We start from the raw sequence: 27,625 nt of genomic DNA on the forward strand, positions 1-27,625 counted from the left end.
CCACAGAGCAATACATTTTCCTGACCTCAGAGTTGGTCTTTCTGAGTGGGGAACGTGCAGATAATACAGGAATTGCTGTGCTGACCAAACCACCCATAAATATGCCCGTACTGCCAGGAAATATGCCGGTGACATTCGAGAGTCTCTGGCCTGAGGTGGAAAATTTGGGCAGAGCTATTCTATGTCGTCGTTCTCATTAAGGTCTGTCTGTATCTGCAGGCTGAGGAGGGAGAATACTCAATATCTCACTCATATCTGAACCTGACCTCCACCTGAACCCCGCACAGTGACCTTACGCAGAAATAAACGAAATATACATTTTAATACGTGTTTGAACATAACATTAGTATGTGGAATTTCCTTTTAAAAATACACGTGAGACACTTTATTAAAAACATTTATGTGATTCATGTAATTACTGTACTTGCATTTTTAGTAGACTGCCTACAGTATTCAAAGAGGAGAGAATTTGTGGTATTTCAGTTTTGTTGCAAATTACTGTGATTATGAATACATTGTGAATTAGCTGAGACCCCGCCCTCGAGCTATGGGACACATTTCAGCAGAATAATCAGGAACTACTGCACATTTCAGTAGAATTAGCATTTGTATCTTTAAAGAAACTTTAGCTCTAATGCACTTTGACATTCTCTCTTGAGGATTCCGGCATTCTAACAGTGATGAAAGGATCTGAGGTCCAGGCGATGTCACGCATGCTGGTCATCCTCTTTGAGAGTGAAAAGTCCGTCAATGTATATCTTTAGTGTTTTTAATTACAGACCCTAAGCAGAGTTACGTTTGACTGTTTTTGGAGGGAGAGTGTGCATGCTGTTCCTGCGTCAGCTTCCACCGTGCCCGATGCTCACGGCTCAGAAAATAGCGTTTTCTGAGCTGCTTCCTAAAAAGGGTTCATCTGTAAGCAAAGGAATCTAACAAGGAATCTAACATCATATGAATTCAGCATATTGATCAGAATTAAGTCCCCAAAACATACTGCTCAATGCCTCCTAGTGTGTGAAGATCAAGACATTAATCAATGTGTTTTCTGATGACTGATACAAGCCAATAGGTGCAATAGAGTGCAGTCAGCTGACTGGTTTGGGCCAATGAGGTGCTGTGGATAAGACCACATTTACGTGAAAAGTGAAGGCCAACTTGGTCAAGTGAGATTTCCAGTCAAATTAATAGATTCTTGAGCTGGCAGACTGAGCATTTAGCTTGTGTTGGCTTTACCATCCTGCAAACACCCACCTAGAATGTTCATCTAAACTCCGAGTTGTGGAGAGGTTAGGGCAGGAACTCTTTCTTGTCAAAATCCATTCATTTTACTCGTGACTAAGCTGCCTGAATCCTTTCACAGCTGACTGTGTGTGTGGAAGGTGTCTCATTAGTGACTGCTGTACAATCTCAGAGAAGACACGCACACAGTGTTAACAAAGTAAGACTCTTTATTCTCTGGTGCAGGAGGCAATACTCAAGTGTTAATCTGATAGGTACCTGCCGAAAAACACCCACACACGCATACAAAAACCCACACTCACATACAAAAACACATTCATACATATACAAAAACACATACTCTCACATATACAAATCACATAATTACATACCAAAACACACCCACTCACACAGGACACCCTGTTCACAGATGTACACAGGCACACACACACACACACACACACACACACACACACGCACACACACACACACACACACAGGTTCCTGCTGATGGTTCTGCTGCTTGTTGTAAGGTTATCCCAGAGGAGGGCTTGCTCTTGCCTCTTGCCATTACTGTAGTATTATGAGTGATAGTGTTAGCTGCAGAATTGTTCAGGCCTTCAGTGGACATGGTTTGGAGGAACACTGAATCCATCAGATCCTGATGTTCGTTTTCGTAACGCCTTCTGTCGGACCGGATCAGAACCGCTCTGCTCCTTCTTTCAGTCTTTAGATTATTGCAGTTCCACAGGGCACTGGAGGCCACGACCTGGTTCTGGGCAGGAGCAGCTCAGGCCTGACTTTCTGACGGGCCACGGTCCGTTTGAGGGACGGCATGAGCCGAGAGTTTCAGATCGGGTTCGGAACCAGACCCTCACAGGTATGTAAGAGTCCCAGAATGGCCCGTGCTGCAGCCCAAATCGGGTGTGAGAATTCTGGGAGGGATCGTATCCCGGGCCAAAGAGGGTATTGGGAGCTCCGGATTCGCTCATTTGACGGGTCAGTCAGGTGAGGGATGCGGAGAGGGGCACGTCCTGGGCACGGGCAGGTGAGACCCTGGCTCAGGTCAGTACGGGGCGAACAGGACGGAGGGGTGTGAGGTCCGGACGGGCCCGGGGGCGGGGGGGAGCAGGGCGGGGGGGAGGGGCTGGGACTGCAGGAGGGCAGCCGCCACTGCCGGGGCGGAGCGCAGGGAGAGGGGTGACACGGCTGCCGCTGCCAGGTGCCCAGGTAAGAGCCGCGCCGCCAGAGGCTTCAGATCCAGCTCCTTCCTCACCGCCAGCCTCACCTGGCAACCAGACACAAACAGCGCAAGAGCGTGAGATCACCATGAACACACCCTAAACACAGGCTAAACGCACCCTGAACACAGGCTAAACGCACCCTGAACACAGGCTAAACGCACCCTGAACGCAGGCTAAACACACCCTGAACACAGGATAAACGCACCCTGAACACAGGCTAAACGCACCCTGAACACAGGCTAAACGCACCCTGAACACAGGCTAACGCACCCTGAACACAGGCTAAACGCACCCTGAACAGAGGCTAAACACACTCTGAACACCTTCATTTTAACAACCAGTCAACTAAACATGAGCCAGCATTTTCTCCCTTTTGCCACAATGCTAACATCAGTCTAATGTTGTGTTTTATATCATGTTAATGTTTATATACCCATTGCATTATTAAATGTAATACAAATATTTTACAGAGTGTTTTTGCTCAGTGGTAAGAGACAGTGTGTTGTTCTGCCAGGTTATTTTTGTGTGGTGGAGCATATTGATTGGACAGCATAAATCGGTGGAGATATTGTTTGTATAGCGTTCATGTGCAAAAGCTTGCATGGTCACATGACACACATCAAAGAACATTTCCATGGGTACCAGCAAATCTAAATTTAGCACTCGGCTGCTCCTTCACTGAATAAAAACAGCAAACAGCATAGGAGGAAGAGAGGGGTGTGTCCGACCTAACCGGCCAATCACAAAGCGAGCGTGGAGAGAGCCCAGCTAACAAGCCGACCTTGTCTGCAATCCCAAACGCTAATTGCAGAAAGAGTCAGCTGGGCGCCGGTGTGGCGCATGTGGGCTGGTGACAATGGTAACGGGGGTGAAAGGGCAGACTCACGGCGGGGGCGGAGGGTCCTCGGGGGGGCTTGTTGTAGGGGCTGTATTTGGGTTTGGCCGGTTTCCCCGCTGCGCGGTCTTTATGCCGTCTGCTGCTGATGTGCTGAAAGGAGGAGGAACAGGCGGAGTCAGCATCAAGCCCCGCCCCCACAGCAGCAGCATGGACACTAGGCACAATGAACTGCATTTATATAGCGCCCTCTGTGGGACGCAGAGCTCATTACAGTGAGGGGGTGTTAACTTCAATTCAGCCATTACTGATGAGTATCAGCACCCAGCTGGGTGAACCCAGAACACCTTAGCTGAGGTAACAATTAAAGACAATTAAAGTGGTAGTGGTAAAGGTTGGCAGAGAAAGATTAGGAATCTGGTCAGGCCTCCAACCCCCCCTTTTGCAATGCGTGTTGTGAGATCTTAACTTCCTGTCTTGACAAAATTTTCTCTGCAGCTTTGTTCTTGAATGAGTATTCAGTAATTAGGCAGGTCTGGAACGTGTTGCAATTTCAAAGATGCCACATACAGACAGATAGTTATTATAATCAGAACCAAATGCACAATGGCCTTGTATTCATGAATAATCATGAGCTCCTGGCAACACAGGTGCACGGCTTGGCCACGGCCCTCACCTGTTTGAGCTGCGTCTCTGAGTTGACGTGAACATCGCAGATCTCGCAGTAGAAGGTTTTGTTCTGCAGGCCGGTGGCTGCAGCGTTGGGCGGAGCCAGCCGACCCTTGACCCCCGGCCTGGGAAAGGACTTTATGGCGCCCCCACCAGTTCGCGCCTCCAGCATGGTCTTGTGCTTCGTACCTGATGAGGGTGAAAGGTCAAATCACATAACTAATTAAGTAATTATTAAAACATCCTCAAAAATAGGATTATAACACCAGAGTGATGAGACGGTGAGACGTGGCGCAGGATGATGACACGGTCATAGAGACAGGAAGTGGGGGGTGACTCACCGCTGTTATGGGCCTCCAGCTGGGAGGCGGAGTTTACCGCCACTTTGCAGAGTGAGCAGTACAGCAGGCGCTTGGCCTTCTGCTCCTCCGTCTCCGCGGCTGCGTCCGTCTCCCCGGGAGCCTCGGGACTCCTGTCTGCCGGGGGGTCAGAGCTCGGCTCCTCCCCGTCTGCTGCTGCCGTGATGAAGCTCGACAGCGCCACCCTGGTGGCAGGAGGTGATGGTGGCGATGACATGGATCCAGCTGTACTGTCTGCAGAAGAGCAAAGCACAGACAGAGGGTGAACCGAAAGGGTTAATTACCATAAACGTTTATAAAATGACAAATAGATGGGATCATGGGAGAGCTGATGATCTTGCTGCCAGGGCCACATTTGTAGGTGCTGTCTTTTTATATAAAGTCTGTAAACTTAAAATGAGCAGTGAGTACAGGGAGAAAAAGGTGAGAGATGAGAGGTGGAGAGACAGTGGGAAAGAGATCACCTCCCCCCGCCGGCGCACACGCGCGGCTGTGTTTCCAATCCTGCGATACAGAAGATCTCCGTAATGCTGAAACCTGAACGCTGCCACGGCGTGGGATTCCGAGCGTTTTCCTCTCTGGCAGCACAAATGTTAAACCACTTCGCTCACTATTGGCTGAGCCACTCCTACCGAGTGTCTCTGATCGGTCGGGGGTGCGCGGCTCCTCTCCTTCCCCCGCCCCCCTCCCCAGCTGTTGACCCGCAGACCCCAGTCTCTAACACATCACCGGACCCCCATTATCTGAGCTCTGCTCAGAGCCCCCCCTCCCCCCCGGCTCACGCAGTTCCACACTCTCCAGTCTGACAAATAACGATGCGTTCCCACGCCTCCGCCAGCCACTTCAGCGCACCTGAGGGCATCAGTATTCATTAGCGAGTGACATTTAAAGCCTGAGTGATCAGCACAGAGACGGACACGGTGCACCGGCCCGCTGCACGCGCTCAGACCGGCCCGCTGCACGCGCTCAGACCGGCCCGCTGCACGCGCTCAGACCGGCCCGCTGCACGCGCTCAGACCGGCCGGCTGTGTTGTGCAAACAAGCGGTCTCAAAGTGTAGGCTTTATCCAGCTTAGCTGCAGCAAAGAAAGTTCTCAAAACAAATGAAACCCAGGGAAATTTTCTGGTTGGACGGGTCGTGTATTTATCGTTTCATACATAGCGGACCGTCTATTTCAATGTTCACTCCGTACAACAAAATATAAATATTATATAAACAAAATATTAATATTTCCCTGGGTTTCTGATCCCTCTGTGGCCCCTGCAGACAGAGAGAGGGGGAAGGTGGTGGAGAAGCGGGGAGGAGGGGTGGAGAGGGGAGGGGTGGGAGGGATGGAGAGAGCAGAGACGCTGTGCTCCACCTGTGGCGTCCGTGCTGGCTGACGCGAGGGAGGGCGAGAGGCTCTTTGTGGGGTCCTTCCTCATGGTTTCCTTGGCGACTGCGTCAGCAGCTTTGCGCTTGGCGTCTGGGGTCTCCAGAGCTTTCAGCTTCCTGGCGTGCTTGGTACCTTTGAAGTGGGCCGTCGCCTGGTTCTACAGAGCCGAGCACAGTCGGGCATCAGATTCAGTCAGCTGACTTCAAAATATGGCCGGACTCAACGTCATCATGGTGAAAATTACTATTGACTAGATGAAATAGCTTTTGTAATATAATATAATAATATTCCATCGGACTGAGCATACATCTCATAGCACTGATTGATATGTAGCATGAAATGACATTAGACCCAGCATGGTGTGAAGACATTTTAGCATCTTTCAAACACTTATGTTTTCATTTTTAAGTACCATTAAGACTTACTTTGTGTAAATCTAACAACAAGGCATTTAGCATCCCGTAGACCAGTCTGCAATGATTTAAAATTATTCTCAGAGACTGTTATGGAAAATAAGAATGTACAATGGAATTACAGTATGTGAATTTCAATATTACTGCGACCAATGGCAGAGTAGAGGCATACTTGTCCTATCCTACATTACCATGAAAACACATTTCCAGAGAAAGCTGGAGTAATCTTTAATCATCTCGAGGGGAACATCCTTAGTCACTCAACTCCCATAAATCCCAACTCCAACAACAACCGAATTCAGCAAGAACCTTGACTGGACCCTCACTGAATAACTTAATGCACCGAATTCAGCGAGAGAGTCGGAGCGGATCGTATTTGCTACGCTGTGGTCGTTCCGCCACATTCGTTTAATCGGTGAGGGAGAGGGGGATGGAGGGGCCCCTCTCTCGACAGCACGCTCCTGACCACTCCAGCCAATCGAAGACTGGAACGTCGTTCCTTCCAGAGGGAGGCAGTGAGCCCTGAATCAAAGTCCCTACATCCCCCCTGTGACCCTGCCGATTCCCCTGCCAATTCTGAATCTCTCTGCCATCATTTCAGGCCCACTTTGTTTACAATGGGATTGAAAGGTTGCAAATAAGTCATCTTGTGCCATTTCTTTACCGAGGAAAACCTACCAACTGCGGAGAAAATGAGATTTTTCTTGGAAAATAACCAAGTGGCTTATTTGTAACCCGCATCACTGGGTCATTTCAAAGGCAGCGGGGAAAAGGGCCAATCGCTTTCGAGTGCGGGAAGGTGTCGTTCACCTCACTCACCTCTGAATTGAATTTCAGTTGGCACACCCTGCAAGAAACGGCGTGTTTTCGTTTGGGAGGCGGGGGGAGCCCGAACGTGTGATTCATTATGGCTTTTTGAACTGGATCCATCTGCAAAGAGAAAAATGAGAATCCAATTAACTTGTTATTCCAAACGGCCCTCTAAATCAACCTTGCCTCCCTTCCTCTCACTCTTACACTTTCTCTCTCTCTCTCTCTCTCTCTCTCCAACTCTCTGTCTCTCTCTCTCCCAGTCAGTCTCCTACACACTCTCTCTCTGTCAGACACTCAAAGATTTATGTTGCTTTTATTAGCATGAGAGGACTTATCCAGCATTGCCGAAGTACTTTGGAACATGAACATATAAGTTCAAAGATAAAGACGTGAAGATAGATTGAACGTGGGCCTTTGGCTTGGACATAGTGTGCTTCTGCCTGCTTTTACACTGTGTGATCTACATGAATGCTTCCGTCAGAGACATATAAGCGCAGAATGGCCAGGCAGAGATATTTTGGGTTAGGGTTAGGGTTAGGCTTTACACTGTGTGATCTACATGAACGCTTCCGTCAGAGACATATAAGCGCAGAATGGCCGGGCAGAGAGCTTCTACGTGCAGGCACAGGTGGAAACGGCTCTGTTTCAGATGGGGGTCACATTCCTCAGCCTCCTCCGTCCCCTCCAAGCTTGGGGCATCGCATCCTATTAAAGCCTTACCCTGCTAGCAGGACCGAGGCCATACTGCATTCCCATAACCAGGAAACATCCAGCCCTACTCTACTGAACCTTCTAATCCGCCAAAAAATCTGCCCTACTCAACCAAACAAATCACCCCACAATGCACTTTGCCCTTAAGTCTGAGTAACACAAAAGAGTCATGTTTTTCTGTATTTCACACAAATATAGTTCATGAAACTGTTATCCGATAGAGTTAAAAAAAAAAAAAGTAAAGAAGTTGTGTAAGAACTTTGTGTTGGTCTTTATGTTTTTCATTAACACTGCCGACAGAAATCCTTGGTATGGTGATAGTGTGTTGAAAATGATGCAAAAGAAAGAGATTTTTAATAAGCACATTGGGCTTAGATTGAATCTGGCCCTAAGAACATAAAGCTGAACAAAACTCACTTTATATACAAGATATATATGTGTCTCATTCCAGACAGTCAGTACAGAGAATGTTTTCAAATTTTATTTTTCACCATGTAACACGCGCTGTGAAAAGGTTTTGAAACAGACATGCACTGAAATACCCCCTTTTAACACACATGCTCAGCATGCGCCCAGATCCTTCGGCAAAACTGATCCAAAAAACTGTTACGCAATGAAATTCCAACATAAATCTGACATGATGACTTCACTTGTGAAAGGCAGTGAAGCCTTTTACACAGAAACCATGGGCAAACATGGAGCGGATCGAAACGGACTGGGATCAGACAGGCCGAGAGTGGGGAGCCCAAAAATGGGTGATGGAAAAAAGGGTGTACTGAGAAACAGAATTCCCAAACAATTTCATGCTCTGATTAGATAATCATATTTGATAATAAAAGACAGTACAATCAGGTTTTGATCAGGTCTGGAGAGTCCAGTAGCTCCTGATCAGAGATCAGCAGGGAGCTAATGGCAGGTTGTCTTCCTTATGTCAGTGTACTGCCAAAACCTGACCTGAGTTCAGCAATTACAACCTCAACAATCTTGGTGGATTTCAGACCAGATTACTGAAAGACTCCACAGATGCACTGCTAGCTGTACAGCTCCAGGTTAACATCATTTCCCTGATCTTTCCTCCTGCCATTGATTTGATCAGTATTTACAAATACTGTCATCAGTCAGATCAGATTGGCTCATGTGTTTCTTCAGTTTTTTGGCATTTTTTTCTACCGGCTGCTGAGCATATGAACAGCAGGCAGAGTGTCCTCCTTAAGCTTTTAATGGGCTCTGACCCTGAATCAGTTGTTTTCAATTACGACGTCCCATCTCAGATATGCACTGCGCCTCTGAGCTGTGCGTTTCTTCAATCCCCCTGGCTGTCAGAATCTGGGCAGTGTGCAGGCCTCGCTGAACCCGCTCCGAGCTGCGGGAAGCGTCCGCTGGGAGCGTCGTCATGGTGCCAGCCTCCCTGCGCTCTCAGAGCGGGCACCAAACCAGAGCAACAGGGGGTTTTAAACACAGCAGGCCCTGCCAGCCGCTCTGCTCACAGACTAACCGCTTTACTGCCCCACAAAAGCGGGCAGTAAAAGCCCACTTCAGGGGCAGAGTCTCTCTGCAGCTGCAGCTCGTTATGTTAGCTCTCCTCCCGGAGATTACCGCGCCGTTCACTGCTGCTCCCCTTAAACGAAATCCAAAAGGTGTTTCTGATGCAACAACAATACAGTGAAACTGAAAAAAGACAGAAGAACTCTGTGGTTTTCAGTGTAACGTAACAACGAATTAAAATCCAGTGACTTTCAGTGCAATGTAACAACGAATTAAAGTGCAATGACTTTCAGTGTAATGTAACAAACGTTAAAAACACAGTGACATTCAACGTAATGTAACAGGCGTTAAACTCACAGTGACTTTCAGTACAGTCTACTGGCCAGTATAAGGTGATGCACACGAACAGCACTGGGCTTTGGAGGACAGCAGAGTGGTGGGTGGAACCAAGGGTATAGAGGGAAACAGAGGAATGTAAAGGAGGCTGACCTTCATGTAATACCGGTGTGTGTGCTTCAGCTGAACGCTCTGGGGTTTGTGTGTATAGCATGCATGCTGAATACTGTAGAGTTTGTATGGATGTACTCACAGCTCCTGAATGCTTGTGTGTGCGTGTGTGTTTGTGTGTGTGGTGGAGGAGACGACAGAAGCAGCCAGCCTCTCGATGGGAAGGTCAGGGTGGGGTGGAGGGGCTCAGCCCTGTGGTGCTCGTTATCACAGCTATCTCACGCCCTGCATCGATTCACAAACACTTCCCAGAAACCCCGGCACACACGGCTGTAGCAGCGACTCTGAAGTGATGTCTTATCCTGGCGCAATCTCAGCTTCACCTGACCTCTATACTGCAATCTCAGGAGCCCTGCCGGCTGACTGTGTGTGTGTGTGTGTGTCTGTGTGTGTGTGTGCGCGTGTGCGTTTCTGTAAGAGTGCATGTGTGTGTGTGAGTGATGTGTGTGTGTAAAAATACAGCCGCACGTGAAGGGGGAAGCAGCAGGTGGGGGGGGGGGGGGGGTCTGGTCTCATCAGCCTGATCTCTAACGGCGTCCAATTACTATGCAAATGAGCCTCTGCGTGAGCAGCGTGGGGAGAGGAGTGGGAGTCCGAGGCGCGAGAGAGAGCGACGCGGGGATCAGCTCTGAAATGAGAATCACGTTCCCTCGCTGGCGACAGCGCCCGGGTCTGTGCGTCAAAGCGCGGAGCGGTAATCCACAGCGAGGTGCGGATCTGCTCTGCTTTATGGAGGAGAGTCCGGAGCGTAATCAAGCATGACCTCCACGGTGCTGCTTTTCTCTGAGCTCTGAATGCTGCTGACACGCTCACATCTGACCGCTGAGGCTTTAATGAGCGGCAACCACAGACCCTCACAGTTACAGAGGGCCCCCCTCTGCTGCGGGTCAAGTGCTCAGACCCAGCGGTTCTGCGCGCTGCACCAGGACGCATTCCAGCCCTAATGCCCAGCAAGCCTAACCGCAACACACTCTCAGCACACTGTAACACACATTCAGCACACTGCAACACACATACACACTCTCAGCACACTGCAACGCACATACACACTCTCAGCACACTGCAACGCACATACACACTCTCAGCACACTGCAACGCACATACACACCCTCAGCACACTGTAATACACATACACACTCTCAGCACACTGTAATACACATACACACTCTCAGCACACTGCAACACACATACACACTCTCAGCACACTGCAACACACATACACACTCTCAGCACACTGCGACACACATACACACTCTCAGCACACTGCAACACACATTCAGCACACTGTACCATATACTTCGCACACCATAACAACTATACATACACTCAGCATATTGTAACTTATAGTCAGCACACACACATACATAACACACATTATACACAAATGTAACAACCGTCCTCAAACAGACCTTGCTGTCAGCTGAGAACTACTGTCTCATTGTGGAACTGTACACATCCTGTCTCCGTACTGTCGCTAATACTTACTGTATGTACTTTTGTACATCGCTTTGGATAAAAGCATCTGCTAAATAAATAAATTTAAATGTAATTAAACGTAATATACACACACTGGACACACTGTAACACACGCTTTACACAGCGTAACACACCCACTGGAGAGAGCATAACACAGCGCCCATGCCGTTCTGCTTGTGTTGTTACTCACGCTTACACAGTGCCTCCTGCTGGCCAGCCCACTCTTCCAGCCACACAGGCCAGAGCCCTGCTCTGATCGGGACACGCCCACCACACTCTGAGATAAAACAGGAGACCACAGCATCACTCACCTGCACAGGTAAGGTGCATATACCACAACATTACTCACCTGCACAGGTAAGGTGCATATACCACAGCATCACTCACCTGCACAGGTAAGGTGCATATACCACAGCATCACTCACCTGCACAGGTAAGGTGCATATACCACAACATTACTCACCTGCACAGGTAAGGTGCATATACCACAACATCACTCACCTGTACAGGTGAGGTGTATATACCACAACATCACTCACCTGTACAGGTGAGGTGTATATACCACAACATCACTCACCTGTACAGGTAAGGTGCATATACCACAACATTACTCACTTGTACAGGTAAGGTGCATATACCACAGCATCACTCACCTGTACAGGTGAGGTGTATACATCATAATTACATTTTCTACTTTCCTGTGTTCTGGCTAAGTGTTTTTCAAATGTGAAGACTGGTCTAAAGTAAAAGGCTATATGGGTCTGAAACTGACACTCAAGCCTAACCCTTGGGTCAACCTCAAATCAAACTCTACCAAAAGTTATCAAAGTGACCCACATCTGTTACCCAACCCAGCCTGAATCCGACCTGATAGAGGTGAGGAGGACACTGATTACGAAATCAGCCACTGGTAATAATGCAATCAAATCAAAACCGCATTGAGCAGCTCACATATATCAGAATCTTACCCTCTGAAGGCCCAAACAGAGTGATCAGAATCTTACCCTCTGAAGGCCCAAACAGAGTGATCAGAATCTTACCCTCTGAAGGCCCAAACAGAGTGATCAGAATCTTACCCTCTGAAGGTCCAAACAGAGTGATCAGAATCTTACCCTCTGAAGGCCCAAACAGAGTGATCAGAATCTTACCCTCTGAAGGTCCAAAAAGAGTGATCAGAATCTTACCCTCTGAAGGTCCAAACAGAGTGATCAGAATCTTACCCTCTGAAGGCCCAAACAGAGTGATCAGAATCTTACCCTCTGAAGGCCCAAACAGAGTGATCAGAATCTTACCCTCTGAAGGCCCAAACAGAGTGAAATAGTAGGTAACATACAACAAGTGAACACAACACAGTCCCCCATGCCAGGAAAAAAGAGCACTATATGATGAATAAAGTCTGTACAACTAAACAAATAAAGATGGGAAAATTCTGCTCAACTTTTCAACAAAATGAAGTCTTTTCCCAGAAAATAGAGAGCACTTAGGCAAAAATAAGGTATATGTCATTCACTGAAAATTACATTTTAGCATAGATTTCAGACAACAGTGCATCTGAAAATGTTAAACCCAATCTAAACAGAACCAGAATGCTATGTTGCAATCACAGGTGTGAATCGGTCCAAACTGGGCATGTGGGTTGTATGTCATGGTTCTAAGATGTCCCACACAGTCATGTCCACCTGATCCTCTGAGGACACGCCTCACTGTCTTGGTCACCAGATGATGGTCACATGATCAGTGTTAATCTCAGTTGTAAAAAGTACTGTGTTATACCTTTGCTTTATGTGTGATTTGACAAGTAGCAAACACACACACACACACACACACACACTTCCTGGCCTGGCTTTCCTGACAGACGGCAGTCGGGGTGAAGCTCAGGACAGGAGGCTAACTGATGCCATGGTGCTCCTCGCTCTCTTTATCAGCTCAAGGCCGGAGTGGCGATGCGGCTCTCACACGCAGCGACGGGCTGCGTTACAGGCCTGAAAGCCTGTGTTATTCACCCACTGCAGTGTGACATGCGCCGCCAACGTCCTGCAACACACTGCGCCACATTGCGGGTTTGTGGTCCCAATCAGAGACGGGCGGGGTTTCGCCTCGAGGAGGGGGGAGAGGCGGCGAGGTGTGCAGGACTGCGAGCATTACTCAGAGATATTCAGCGCTGCACCAACGCTTGCACACACAGGAATGGCAGAACGGGAGATGGACTGCCAGACTCCAGGGGGCCAACCGAATCTTAGCCAAATACATTACATACTATGAAGGTGCACAGACCTGGCCATTCTTGTAATTCCACATCTGCAGGGAGTCACCAAACTCACAGGGGCAGAGAAACTTTCCACAAACACTGAGCTCCTCACACTGTTTAGTTCTGTGCTTGAATACCGTGATTCATAGCAACTCTGAGGGAGATGGTACAGTCTGTGACTCTGAGGGAGATGGAACAGTCCGTGACTCTGAGGGAGATGGTACAGTCCGTGACTCTGAGGGAGATGGTACAGTCCGTGACTCTGAGAGAGATGGTACAGTCCGTGACTCTGAGAGAGATGGTACAGTCCGTGACTCTGAGGGAGATGGTACAGTCTGTGACTCCAGGGGGGTGTTATCCACATACATACTTTCGCGCACACACGCATACACATGCACACACAGCCCCCTCGACCCTCCCAGTCTCTCACACTGATATAGAACAGCTGTTTTCTCTTTATCCAATCTGACAGGCTCTTGAGCTCACCTTGATCAAAGTCCTCTCTCGAGCACAGAAACACAGGAACACTCTTTCTTCCAGGAACCCCTGGTGGATCCATCATTCTTCAGAGAGTGTCTACACTCACAATGTCCAGGCATGTACGTGTGTGTGTGGGAGAGACAGAGGAATCTGTGTGTCTTTACCCATTTACCCATGTGTATTTACCCAATCTTTAACCAGACGAGTTCATTCAGTGTCTCAGCGTAAGGAAGGCTGGGGGAGGTGTCAGCTGGTTGAGCGATGTCACCTGGAGCACCTGCAGCACCTGTGCACCTGCTGAGTCTCTGGGGCTCAGAGGGCCGTCTGCCTCACCACAACACCTGGCACTTTCCACCTGTGTGTTTCACCCTCCTCACACACAGCACACACAGGTGCGGAACGGTATCGAGCACAGGTCAGGCCAGGTGAGCGCTGTATTCTGACCTGACCTGCGTCAAAAAATGGGGTTTAGAAAAAATACTAAACTCTATTCATATTACATACATATCTCACTACCCGAAATGTGCTGTGAGAATCATTCTGCATGCAAAAGCTGGATGTGAAAATGATTTGAAATATCTTTTCATTCAGTGATCTGAATAAAAACTATGCAAAATTTTCATTGAATGAAAATGAATGAAAATTGTCTGAGGCTCAGGCATTCACTGCAGACGCCTGTGAAAATTCCTCTGCGAAAAAGCCTTCGCTCTCGGTTGGTCTGAACATCGTCACTGTTCGGAGCGCGGTCCGGATTGGCTGGCGTGGGGTTCTGAGAGCACAGCCATGGCACATTCTCCCAGCACCTGCCGGGTCAGAGCTTTCATTCAGCCTCTGCGTGAGTCATCGGCTCTGCGTTCTCTCTCAGGTCCATCTGGAGGGTTTGACACTAATTGTTTGGGAAACGAACGTAAACCGCACTGTCCGTGATGCGTGACTTTGCTTCTCCAGCTTCCTGGCTTCACACCGGAGATTCCCCCGTCAGGATCGCAGCAGCTCACTGTCTGGAACACAGCGAACCTCCACATCTGCTCACATGGCAAACGTGCTCATTCCTCTCACTCAGATGGACTACAGTTCCCAGAGTTCCACAGATGGGCTGCCGAAAGCAGCGCTTGCACTCCCCCTGTCCTGATGGAGTACTACAGTTCCCAGAGTTCCACAGATGGGCTGCCGAAAGCAGCGCTTGCATTCCCCCTGTCCTGATGGAGTACAACTGCCAGAGCATCACACCTGAAAGCAAAACCCTCACCTCAGTGCAACCTGGACTACACCTTGGCTGAGTCTCTACTACACCTGCAATTTAATGCCACATACTCCTCTACATCACATTTTCATTATTGTCATTGAGATATTTACTGAGGCAGTACCTAGTCCCAAGGTTACAGCAACAACTCCCCAGCAGGGAATCAAACCAGCAACCTTTTGGTAACAAGCTCTACTCCTTACCACTATGCCTCACTGGCACCCCTCTACAACAGCTCTGCTTCACCTTTACCCCCGGTTTACTCCAGCTGGGCACAGGACCGTTGATTAACACTGATTGTGTCAGATCACACAGGCTGTAGATGTTACACAGATGCAGGCTGACTGTGGGTTTGTGCTATATCAGTGTGCATGAGGCCCGGGTCTGCAGGCTGACTATGGGTTTGTGCTACATCAGAGTGCAGGCGGTGGGTGTTTCATGAGGCCCGGGTCTGCAGGCTGACTGTGGGTTTGTGCTATATGAGTGTGCATGAGGCCCGGGTCTGCAGGCTGCTGTCTCTCGGCTCGTGAATCAGAATAAATGAATATTTGACGCTGTGGCGTAAGCCTCACATTAGCACGTTCGGATCCGGCCGCCAGCTGCCCGGTTCCCGAGAGAATCACGCCCCGAGCCTGACGATCACTCCCATCTGGGAGGCTTTATTGCCATACCTCCCCCCAACCTACCCCCTTCTGGCAAACACCACACACAGTCCAAAAACCATGGCAACCCACAAACAAGAATCGAACATAATCTCTCTGATGCTCCCAAAGGGAGTCAGTCCTGAGACTGTACACTGAAATGACTGGCACATGTTACAAAATACATTTAGAATCACGCACACGCACACAAATGCGCACACACATACGTTAAAATGACACACACACATGCACACAGGGACAATGGTTTGGCCTGTTTTTATGCAAGTGACATTACAGGAACTGACGATAGCTGTGAGGTGATGTAACTGTTTACAGCTTGCAGGCACAAATAAAACATTCACATGTGGGGACTCCCAAGTGTCTCAATGGGCAAAGCACTTGCCTCAAATGCAGGCTGAACCTTACAACCTGGGTTCAATCCCGTAACGGCCGACAATGACCAGATCCCCACAGCGGCAGAATGAGTTGCCATTGTTCTGCTGGGGTAGAGGTGAGTTTTTCGGTCAGGATTCCTCACCCCTCTGTTCTCAGACACCCTGTGACTCCTCAGGGCTACACAGATGTTAGTGGAGCAGAAACTGGAGCCTCTCCTTTTCTACAATCATGGCTTAGTTGACTGTGGTGCATTGTGGGACTTGTAGTGTGACAATTAGCCATTAGCTGTGTGGAAGTGTATCGGAGGGTTGCATTCACTGAAGTGGTGAGACAGGCCTAATGAAAAATTGGCAATTCCAAAAATAGCACTGCATAAAAGGGGAAATTATATAAAAAATATATATTTATGTACATCTGTGACACACCAGGTTTTCCCAGTTCGGGGGGCTCAATGTGTCTCCGTCACTGCACAGACACTAGCATTTGTAGCGTCACTATGGAGTGAAGGATTGTGGGATATGCGCATACAAGATCAGAGCAGATGACGTGAGTGAAGTCTTTCACAGGGGGAGTGGTGTGGAGTGGGAGTGGCAAGGTCCACTCCAGGGATCGAGCGCTGTCTGGGATGTTGTCATGGCCATTTTGGGTGAAAGTCTGTGGCACTCTGAACCGTGCTGGACCTGGACTCATACAGGAACACAGGGACGTACACCCTGCTGCCAAACCTCGAGAGGAAGGTTTCAGATCCAACTGCGTGTCATCAACTTCTTCTCACGTCACCGCGGTAACGCTCCAGGGAAATCACTCCCCGTTTCAGCGCCAGGAGAGGAGGACAGAGGAGGAACTCCACGGAGGAGGGGCTGGGATCGTCTGCGCTCGCAGCGGCTGGGCGACGCTGGAGAGGATGCAGAGTGATGGACAGGATGATGGAGAGAGGGAGATTCACGGCCTGGGAAGGAATGAAGTGTTCCTTTCTCCTCCACACGCTGGCAGGAGGAGGGAGCGTGAATCACGCTGCGTGCCGACCGGGTCACACACGGCCGCACGTGACTGCTCTGGATCAGACCGTGTGCGATTCCCTGCGGTCCAACCGCGTTCCAGGCGGCCCTCTCATTGGCTCCTACGGCAGTGTGGTAAAGAGATGGAAAGAGAGGCAGAGGGAACCTCCCGTCACCTAACCTTCTCACTGCCGCCTTGCTTCTTTGCACTTTCACCTCGCACCGAACCTCCGTCACCCCCGGCAGATCCCCTCATTAGGGGGATTTGTAACACTTTCAGTTTCTCACATTACGCAGCCTATAACATATTTACAAAGCTGGGCCTATAACCTGAGGAGCTGCTGAGAGAAGCTGTGCCCTAAGTGGTCTGACAGCAGTCTCAACCTGGATTCAAACTGGCAACAGGCAGGTGAGAGTGTTACCAAGACAACAGACGTCTTGCCAGCTTGTGTTTGGCAGCACGGTTCTAATTATTCTGTCTGACTGCCTGTTTACAACGAGTAGTTTGGTGACCATTTGTACAAACTTTATCCATGGTTTCCATGGTGACAAATCTAAACAAATATATTAATGATCAGCCCTCATCCACCCACCACCCAAACACAGATCTGTGTTCTGAGCAGCGATGTGATGGCAAACAGGACCTGCCGAACTGTTTTGCATCCCTCAGAAGAGCCCGAAAATTCACCCCACCACCCCTCGGGAACATGTTATGGTGCCAATGGAGAGGGAGTTCAGGAGCAGAGCTCTTTCCGTGAGGACGACACGTACGCACCCTCCAGCTATATGTGTCCCCGAAACATCTCACCGCGCTTTTAAAAGCAAAGGTAAAACTCTGTGAGCTGCGACTCGAATGTCACCTCTGCTGCACCGCCGGGACTCAGAGACTGGCCTGCTTTGTACAAGCAGGTAGCTGCTGTTTCACTGAAAGCTCTGAAGATTATCCCAGCCAGCGCGCACACACACACACACACACACACACACACACACACACACTCACACACAGGCATACAGTGAACACACACACACACACACACACACGCACACACACACACGCACACGCACGCACGCACAGGCATACAGTGAACACACACACACACACACACACACACACACACACACACACACACACACTCACACACACACACACACACACACACACACACACACACACACACACACACACACACACACACACACAGGCATACAGTGAACACACACACACACACACACACACACACAGGCATACAGTGAACACACACGCAACATACGGTTTGTCTCTGTCTTTAACTGATTCTGTGCGGGTCGTTATAATGTTTGCATTTAATTACTGTCATGTCTTTTTTTTCCACAATAAAAAAAAGTCTTTTGACTGGTCCTTAGGGACAGAGACTGACAGTGCTTAAAAGATCCTCCCAGAATAGGATTCATGATGTTTCCCTCTCCCCTTAATTCGGAAATAATCAAATAAAATATTGCATAAGACTGGAAAAGATATAACACTTCAATTACGCATTACTTGTTACTCAGAGATAATGACAGAGAGCCAAAGGGATTTGACTGAACACCTGTGGATGTGATTAGGTTCTAAGGTATGGGAGAGAGCATGAAATGGTTCATGAGGTACACTGCATTAGGGTGTTTTAATAGTGCCAGGGGAGCGCCATAGCTGGAAATATTCCACCTCTGATCCACACATGCATCCATGATTGCTGTTCACAGAATTAATGTTGCTGTTTATAGGAAGAGTGATAATTAGATTTGCCATTTATAGATGCACTGATATGCTTATGTGGGCAGTATGACTGTGTAACAAAAATAAATCTGTGATGTCGGAGGAGCTGCAGGGTCACGCAGGTTACGCGACCTCTGACCCCTGACTCACCGTGCTGAAGCCGGGGAAGAGGCCAATGGGGGAGGTATCCAGGTGAAACGGGAGGAAGGGCTTCACATCCAGAGGGGGCTGGAGTGTGGGCAGCGCAGGCCGCACCAGGGAGGACAGAACCACACCCTGACAGGAGTTACCTGCACAGGTGAGCCAGGGCAGGGCAGACAGGTGACAGAGAGGGGGAGAGAAAGAGGGGGGGAGAGATCAGTCAGCCAATCATATCTTACCTGTACCAGCAAAGGGAGCGAGACAGGACTACGCTCCATATCTGTATCACTGATTCTGCATTTTTACACACGATACATGAGGGATAGCCAAAATGTATCTAAAGCCTACAGACACATCTCACGAACAGGAGAGGTTTCCTCACTGCTCTCCCCGGCTTTCAGGCTGGCTCAAAAATGTTATGATTGACAGTGTCTCAAGACCATGTCTGTTTGGCTGATATCTTGAGATCCAGTTTGGAAGGGGGTGTGGTATGTCTCACTAACACTTTTAAGGCCTACATAATTGTCTCCTGTCTTAATTTAGAAAGGCAATCAGGTGATTCACATCGTCCCGTTTGAAGGTTTAGAATGACTCATTTCTGATTCATCAGATGGCAGAATTAAAGGGAGAGAGTAGAAAATCCCTCTCGCTCCTGGGACAGACTGAGCGGATAACAATGCTGAAATGGAAAAGGAGGAGCATTTGTGTGATGTCACATGCAGCTCCGTCACACATAAACTCTCTTCTTCTGTAATGCTTATTGCGGTAATCAGCCAATTAACTCATTGGTTTGGTAGCTGGATGCAGAAAGAGCCTGTTTAGTAGCTGCAGACTCACTGTGACAGTGAGCATTGCTACTCAGTTAGGGCCTCAGTAACATCAACCAGCAAGCCAGAGCAGTACCTGCAAACACATTTTAAACACGGAGTACAGAATATGACAAAGGATTTCAGCCTCCATGGCCTCTCACAGCAAGCTGAATGGGAAGCATGACACAGAAATTTGTGAATTTGAAAATTGTTACACACGATTTTAGATTTTTTAGATTTTTAGTTGAAATCTGTGGATGCCTGTGAGTGAAAATGTGAAAATATGCCTCATTTTCTTTAACTCAGGGGAGAAGCAGAGGCTCACATCCTTCTGTTTAGCTATAATGGCTCCCCTTCCCCACTCCTCACATCACACTCAAAGTACTACTCCCGAGAAAATACAAATATCCATAAAACATTTTTTCTCATACATATAAACCTTTAGGTGTGTTGATGTGGAGACTGGGGGAGAGCATGGGTCTCGGTGGATGAGAGCGCAGATGGAGTCTGGGCTCGTGACCGAGCGTGCTCAGCGGCTGCTTTCCTACAGCACCTGCCGATACCGTCACCTGCTCCACTCCCTCCTTCTGACTGCAATTACCCATCATGCCTCACCTCCATCACAATCCCTTTGTGTCAGGAGATAATCCCCCTCAAACCTCCTCCCCTTCACTCTGACTATTCCTGCAACAAAACTCTGCCCTTATTGGGAAAACTGACTCATTAAAAATACCCCGATTTTAAGATTCAAGGTTTTAAGGTGTTAAGATTTCTTATCTGTAACATTTTTTTCATTTTTTCATGAAAATGTTTTTTATTTTTAAATATTATCTCAGGATAAACTATTTCCTTCCTTTGTCTTTTGATATACTCATTGATTTCTTATATCTTTCACAGTAATGTTATAGATGCCAGAGAAGAGAAGACGGTCACTGTTTGAAACTAAACTGAAAATAGTATTTAGGTAGCAATTTGTATGAATATCATTGTAATTGAGTATTGATTATACATCCTGGGAGTATATATTGGTGACAAACACACTGACACTTGAACACATGCACTCTCACATGTTGTCACACCACACCAAACTCACACACACACACACATACACACTCTCACACACACACATACACACACATGCATACACACACACACGCACATACTCACATACACACGCACACACGCACACACAGACACACGCACACACACACACTCACAGACACACGCACACACACACACTCACAGACACACACTCAGAGGAGCTGATGAGTGCAGCACGCAGCCGCAGTGCGTTTACGCCCGGTGTGTGTGTGTCCTGCACACTGACAGACGCTTCAGCGGAGTGTTCTGCTAACTCATCACCATCTGGCTCTGTGAGCTGCATTCAAGGGCAGGGATTTCAAGTAAAAGCAACAATTACTTGTTTTTTCCATTGCATTTAATATCTAAATGTCTGTTTCACCACTGTGTTTAAGAACTCATCCCACACACACTCCACACCCACAGACACAGTTTCACATAAACACACACACACATAAACACACACACACACGCACACACACACTTTTACATTGCTAAGAACACAGGTGTTCCTGGTTTCAGGTAACTGGCTAGGGATTGCTTGTAATCTCCTCTCTCAAAGCTTCATTTTAAAGACTGCAGTGAGGCAGAACTTGCCGGGTGACGACCAGCCATCATGAAAGGAAGGGATGTGGCTGTGGTAGACGATGCTACTGATTAGAATGTAATCTCACTGTAAAGATGTCTGATTAGAATGTAATCTCACTGTAAAGATGTCTGATTAGAATGTAATATCACTGTAAAGATGTCTGATTAGAATGTAATCTCACTGTAAAGATATGTCTGATTAGAATGTAACCTCACTGTAAAGATGTCTGATTAGAATGTAATCTCACTGTAAAGATGTCTCATTAGAATGTAATATCACTGTAAATGTACTAGTGATTAAAATGCAATCTGACTGTGAAGATATGACTGATTAGTGTGCAATCTGACTGTAAAGATATAACTGATTAGAATGTAATCTCACTGTAAAAACTGTTGATCAGAATGCAGTCTGGCTGCATTTAAACCCAGTGTAAATCTCCTCTTGGAGCAGAGGGCATGGAACTGACTTTAACAGGAATAAATCTTCAGGTTTCATCCCCCAGAGCAGCGTGGCTCTTTCCTCCCCTGAATTTGATCCTGCTGGAAGGCCTTTCAGCTCTGTGTGAGGAAATGGAAGAACTACATCGTGCTGTAAATTAGAACGGCAGAACAACTAATCTGAGGACATCAGAGATTCTTAATAAATTCATGCAAATTATGAGCTGTAGACGTCACCACAATGTGTTGAAGTGAGAGGAATACTAATTTGCATGTATTCATGTAAGAAGGTGTGAAAGGTGTGATCATAAGATAAGACTGTAAGACAGTGAGGTGTGATCCAAAAATAAGTTTGATGTAAACTTTAGGCAAAAAAAGAAAAGCACTGGCTGAGTCTCACCTGCTGCTAATTGAAATATGAATCCAAGATCAGCTAAACAGCAACGGGACCTCCCTCACCGAGCCGTGCTTTCTGCCAAAACACACGCCGTTCCCTCTCAGAAAAACACACTCCCTATCGCTCCTCATTCCCCTACTCCGCACGCCCACAGAGACGGCCTTCCAGACGCTTGTCTCCGGCTCGGATCAGGAGCAGAACAAAACACCGGAGACCTCAGCTTTTGCCCAAATACCTCGGAGGGGAGACTCGGAGCAAACTGCAGCGGACATCGGCGGGGGCTGCTCTGTGTCGAAACACACTTGCAAACTTAATGTGTTTTTAAGTCCTTTTTATGAGGGCCATCAACTCGCTGAGCAACCAAATGTTTTCTCAGGAAAAGACTCTGGCACAGGAAAAACTGTATGTTTCAAACCCCAATCAGAGGGACATTTTGAATGATAAATCTTTAGACTGAGGGAATGGCCCAGTGTGTCACCTAAAAAAAGTGTCTTGGCTGATCTGCCTGATCCATACATCTGCTTCAAGCTGGATCTCCCCAATACTGGTAACACAGCTGGCAAGACAGGGATACGCTATGCTAACCAGACCAGACGTGGCTACGCTGCGCTAACTGGACCAGACTCAGCTATGCTATGCTAACCAGACCAGACTCAGCTACGCTGTACTAACCAGACCAGACTTGGCTAAGCTATGCTAACCAGACCAGACCAGGTTACGCTGCGCTAAAGAAAGCACATTCTGCTAACGGGCCGAGATGCACCCAGACGCCTACACTGTGTTTGCCTGGGATGCAGACCTGATGAACACATGTTGATAATGAGTTATCCAAGACCTGCCTGCCTGGCTGTCAGTCTGCGTCTCCTTGGATACTTGTGTGGAGACACTGACATTGGAAGCAGGACCGAGTAAGGCTCTTCTGAGGAGAACACAGCTTGTGGTTTTAGATAGTACCTCCTCTTCATGCAGAGAGTGTGTTTCAGTGTCCTGGGGTCACTGAGGGTGAACTCCGACCTAGCGTTTAAAAAAAGTGCACCCAGCGCCGGACTGAGCATGCAGGCCTACCCTCTTCCAAGCCCTGATCCCCCCTCTCCTCTCGCCACTGACGCAGGCTGCTCTTTCTGCCAGAGCTCTTCATTACAGGAAGCAGACAAACACAAAGCCCTGTGAGAAAAGGCAGCCTTTTTCACAGAACCCCCCCCCCACCCCAATCACCTGAAGACGCCACAGACCGGATAGAAAGGGCTTTAGTGTCTGTGTCAGCGCTCAGCTTGTGTGCAACGATGAGCTCTTTGTTTGGAAAGTGAATGAAACACTGAAGTACTCGCAGAAAGACAAACTAAATGAAACTAGAGATGAAACTAACAAACGCTTTCAACTGCTGTGTGCAGTCAACGGGTCAGGTACTTCACCAAGAGAGAGAGCCAGCTAAAAAAAAGAGAGAGGTTTAATCTGTGGGGCACAAATTACCCTAGCTGAGACATTATACTCTCAGGCAAAGCATTTACCTTAGTCATTTGCTTCAGCGAGAAAATTTTATGCAAACCCCTCTGTAAATCCATAAGAGGGTATGTTGCAAACCACCGAGGCGTAATGCTCGAGCAGATGCAGCAGCTATCTCTGAGTGACTAAATGAGTGGGCGAGTGACAGAGCACGTGGGTGGTTGAATAAATATGAGATACAAATGTTAAATTTATAATGCAGCTGACCATGAGTGGCAAGCGGGCGACAGATTCATGTGGCAGCGGCTGTATCTTGGAGCAGAAGATTGAGTAGATCGTGGTTGCCGCGTTTGCGCTTTGATAGCGACGCCACAGAAAGGACGCGCCCCTGATTAGATCTTTACACCTTTAGGGAGGGAACACACAGCCACCTGTATGCCCCGGGTCTGACACACCATCACTCAAGTGCGTTGAAAGAAACCCGTGTTTCTGCTGGAAGACGCCCGTAAGAATCGCAATTTTACCTTTAGGACATATTTAAATGACGAATTGACAGGAACATCTATCAAGCAGTGTATTTCCCTTTCACATCCCAAAAGGCTATAAACCTTTGATCCACATTCAAAAATGAGTACTCTGTGTGAGCGCACGCATGTGTGCTCAGCTGAACCAGGGAATTTAAACAGAAATCCACTTTGTGTGGGTGGGTTGTCGAGTTCTTCTAGATCGCCCCTTTGTTACGAAGTATTTTTACACGGTTGGCAGCAGGCAGACACGGAGATGAAGCAGTGTTTGAGCCCGAAAGGTCCACCGACAGAGACGCCCACAACCCCCTAACACATATCTCTGCGTTATATAACATGACTGTGGTTCCTTGGAAAAATGATTGCCATACGTTATAAGTTGCGATGTTTCACCAGATGTGCCGTTTTTTCAGGCCGTGGTGAGTCACAGTTCAATGCTATCTGAATTAATCTGGTCTTGGCGTGAATTGTCCTCATTTTGGCTTGTTTAGATCACTGCTCTGAGCGCAAACCCAAGGACAATATCCATTCATTATGTTTCCACGATGTGTGTGTGTGTATATATATATATATATATATTATATATGTGTGTGTGTGTGTGTGTATGTGTCTGTGTGTGTGAATCATTGTTGGTGATGTGGCAGGCACGTGCACATTCCAAATAAAAAATAGGATAAGCAAGCGTAAATAGGAAGCAAAACGCCTTTGAACTCCGCGCGCAGGAATACACACTCCCGTGTCCACCGTCCAGTGCTGTGATCGTTGTTCAATGTCGTTAGTCTTTGCAATATTGTTTTAGGAAGATTCCCTATGTCGAGACTTTTTACTGCGTTATATTATCTTTTGTTTGACCGGATCATTACTACAGGTAAACGTACTGTAAAACGCTCACAGGTACATACAAACGTCTACACGATCTGTTCTCTGGGAGCTGAATCCCGTGCTCAACAGCAGTACGGAGCGTCTTCGCCCGGGATTCGGACCGTACCTCACAGCGAGGAGAGTTCAGCACTTAGCATTGGTCTTGGTAAGCACCCCCCTCTAATAAGGATGTTGTGTGTGTTTTTAATGATGATGTGTTTTTAAAACACACGAACCGGCCCAGAGCTGTGACGAGTCCCTGAAGTCAAACTAATAAGGTTATAATATGAATCATAAATGCGGGCGCACTCGGAGCTACGCACACAGACGCTCAGCGAGAAAGCAAGTCTAAGAACTTCTGTGTTACAAACGCGTACCATCGATTTTCTCGATGTTTAAATGAACTGTTTCGACAATACATATATACACATTCAAAATGTTTCTCATGGGAACAACCTGTAAATCTGCAGCAAACTCCACACTGCGATAGAAGATATTTTTGTAAAAACGTGAAAAGGAAGGAAGGCGCACTTTCCACAGAAAACTGGAAAAAAGTGATTGTCATTTCAATGCTATAATCAATCATGAACCGATTGTAAGCATAAGCACTCTCGAATTAAAATAATATGTTTGACTTTTTAGACGATATACGAGGTACCGATAGCAATGTCGATCAGAAATACTACTGCAACTACTTGTTTCAGTATCACAATCACAGCTGATACTCATTCGACTCTTTGCAACATTATTTGTGATTGCTCATGTGATGAATAATTCCGTTATTATACCCTAAAGTTTCATACCATTTTTTTCAATTCTATAGAGTAAACATCAGTTTATTTGGCCAACAAAAGCACAAAAACTAAAAGCGTTGAACATAATGTTCTCATAGAGAAAACGGTTTCTACATTCAGCGCACTGAACTTGGGTGTAAGATCTCTCAGCTAATTACTATTAAATTAATATGCATTGTGCCGTTTATTCACCGTTTATTTAAACGCCTATCTGTTCATGACCAAGACAATGCTCACAATTACTGCCTCGAGGTGCCGCTTTGAATCTCGCGTATATTCCATCTGCGCGACGCTCAAATGCAAACACGACTTTTAAAGTAACCAACTGGGGCTTCCATTCTAGTTAGAGGGATGATGATGATGATGATGATGATGACAAGGTCCTCCGCAACACGCGTTCCCAGACTTCGATATGTATCTCGACATTCCCGCGTGATTCCCAAAACAAACAGCAGCGGAGACAGGCACTCACCGAAATACATACTGTTCGTCATGGATCACACAACTGCAAAAAAAATCCCACTGCTCCTCTCCGGATCCACGGCAACTTCAGCGTGTGGACAAGCGCCGCGGACACGTCTCATTCTACACGGCGGAGTCTGATTCGCTCAGCGAACCGTGAGATGAACCGATCGCCGCAGGTTGCGTCTGAACACCGTCCACTCACTCCTCTCTCTGTTCCTTGCTTTCTCCCACTCCGATGAGCTGTCTCTCTACTTCTCTCTCTCTTTCCACTCCTCTCTCCCTCTCTGTTGGCGCACGCCAAATCTCTTCACTACCACTGCCACTGATTCAATAACATTGCAGAGTGTTACCTGCAATGTGGCGTTTGACTGAAAATATCAAGGTCAGAGTAGAGGATCATGCCCTCATTCGAGGCGAATTTGGATGAATGAGACGTATGACAATAACAAATATTTCACTGAAACGCAAATGACCGTTTACAATCAGCAGCCACGCGCGAGTACAACTTCACGAGCAGGACGCAGTAAAGTGGTCGTGGTTCCTGTGTCAGCACTGAAACCTGCCGACTCTTCACCGCTCCAGCCGGGAAACAGTGATTAGATGGAGAAAAGCCGTGGTTTTCGGGAAAAGGAGCGCACTGGGCGCTCAAACTGTAGTTTATGTGTTAAGTGCGTACAGGAAGAGAAACGTGCTTTTGGAGTGTTACCTTGGCGCTTCGTGCTCCCCTGCGCGGTCTCTGCCCTGGTGACGCTCATTGTCAGAGATCCATCCCTGTGCTGTGGTTTCCGAGCGCTCGTCCTTCTCCCGGTGAAGCGGAGTGCGGCTGTGCTTTCGGCGGAGACGGCGCGTTTCGAAAGATGACGCAAAACATGCGCGTGACCTCTGATTTAAAGTCAATAATACAGGAAAAATGTATAGCACAAATCCTGCGCTTATAACGGTCTGAATAGTCCTGAAATAGTCTGGAGGTGGCGTCCGCAGCCTGTAGCCAGTTCCAGACCAGGCGCAAAAACAGTTAAAACTCAATTTATATTCAGTCGTGTTTCCGAGGGAAAATGTCACCTGTTTGGTTGTCGCCTGTCTACCTGAGAAGCGTGATGCTGTCATCTGGCCCCGCCCCTACTCTTACCTCACCGGCTCCGTTCAAAGCAGCCAGGTGAACAATAGCCCAGGGGAGTGAAACGGTGAAAACAGACGAAAAAAGTTATTTGGAGGGTGAAAAATATCGCGATCCTTATG

At 47.7% G+C, this 27,625-nt stretch overlaps 1 protein-coding gene across 4 annotated transcripts; it reads right to left on the reverse strand.

The window, feature by feature from the left end:
- Nucleotides 1–1,742: 1,742 nt before the first annotated feature.
- Nucleotides 1,743–27,380, reverse strand: LOC118768915 (zinc finger protein 385D-like). 4 transcript variants are annotated; one of them, XM_036515885.1, is made up of 9 exons: nucleotides 27,093–27,380; nucleotides 18,997–19,136; nucleotides 11,296–11,382; nucleotides 6,933–7,043; nucleotides 5,686–5,857; nucleotides 4,308–4,559; nucleotides 3,974–4,155; nucleotides 3,349–3,450; nucleotides 1,743–2,506 (listed from the first exon to the last, which is right to left on the reverse strand). In XM_036515885.1, the coding sequence occupies exons 1-9, from the start codon at nucleotides 27,139–27,141 to the stop codon at nucleotides 2,285–2,287; spliced, it is 1,317 nt and encodes a 438-aa protein (XP_036371778.1). In that variant the 5' UTR covers nucleotides 27,142–27,380; the 3' UTR covers nucleotides 1,743–2,284. The 4 variants fall into 4 exon arrangements, with proteins under 4 accessions (XP_036371778.1, XP_036371779.1, XP_036371780.1 ...); XM_036515886.1 differs by lacking the exon at nucleotides 27,093–27,380 and adding an exon at nucleotides 26,394–26,524; XM_036515887.1 differs by lacking the exon at nucleotides 11,296–11,382.
- Nucleotides 27,381–27,625: the final 245 nt, after the last annotated feature.

The sequence above is a fragment of the Megalops cyprinoides genome, chromosome 21 (assembly GCF_013368585.1).
Source record: "Megalops cyprinoides isolate fMegCyp1 chromosome 21, fMegCyp1.pri, whole genome shotgun sequence".
Taxonomy (NCBI): Eukaryota; Metazoa; Chordata; class Actinopteri; order Elopiformes; family Megalopidae; genus Megalops; species Megalops cyprinoides.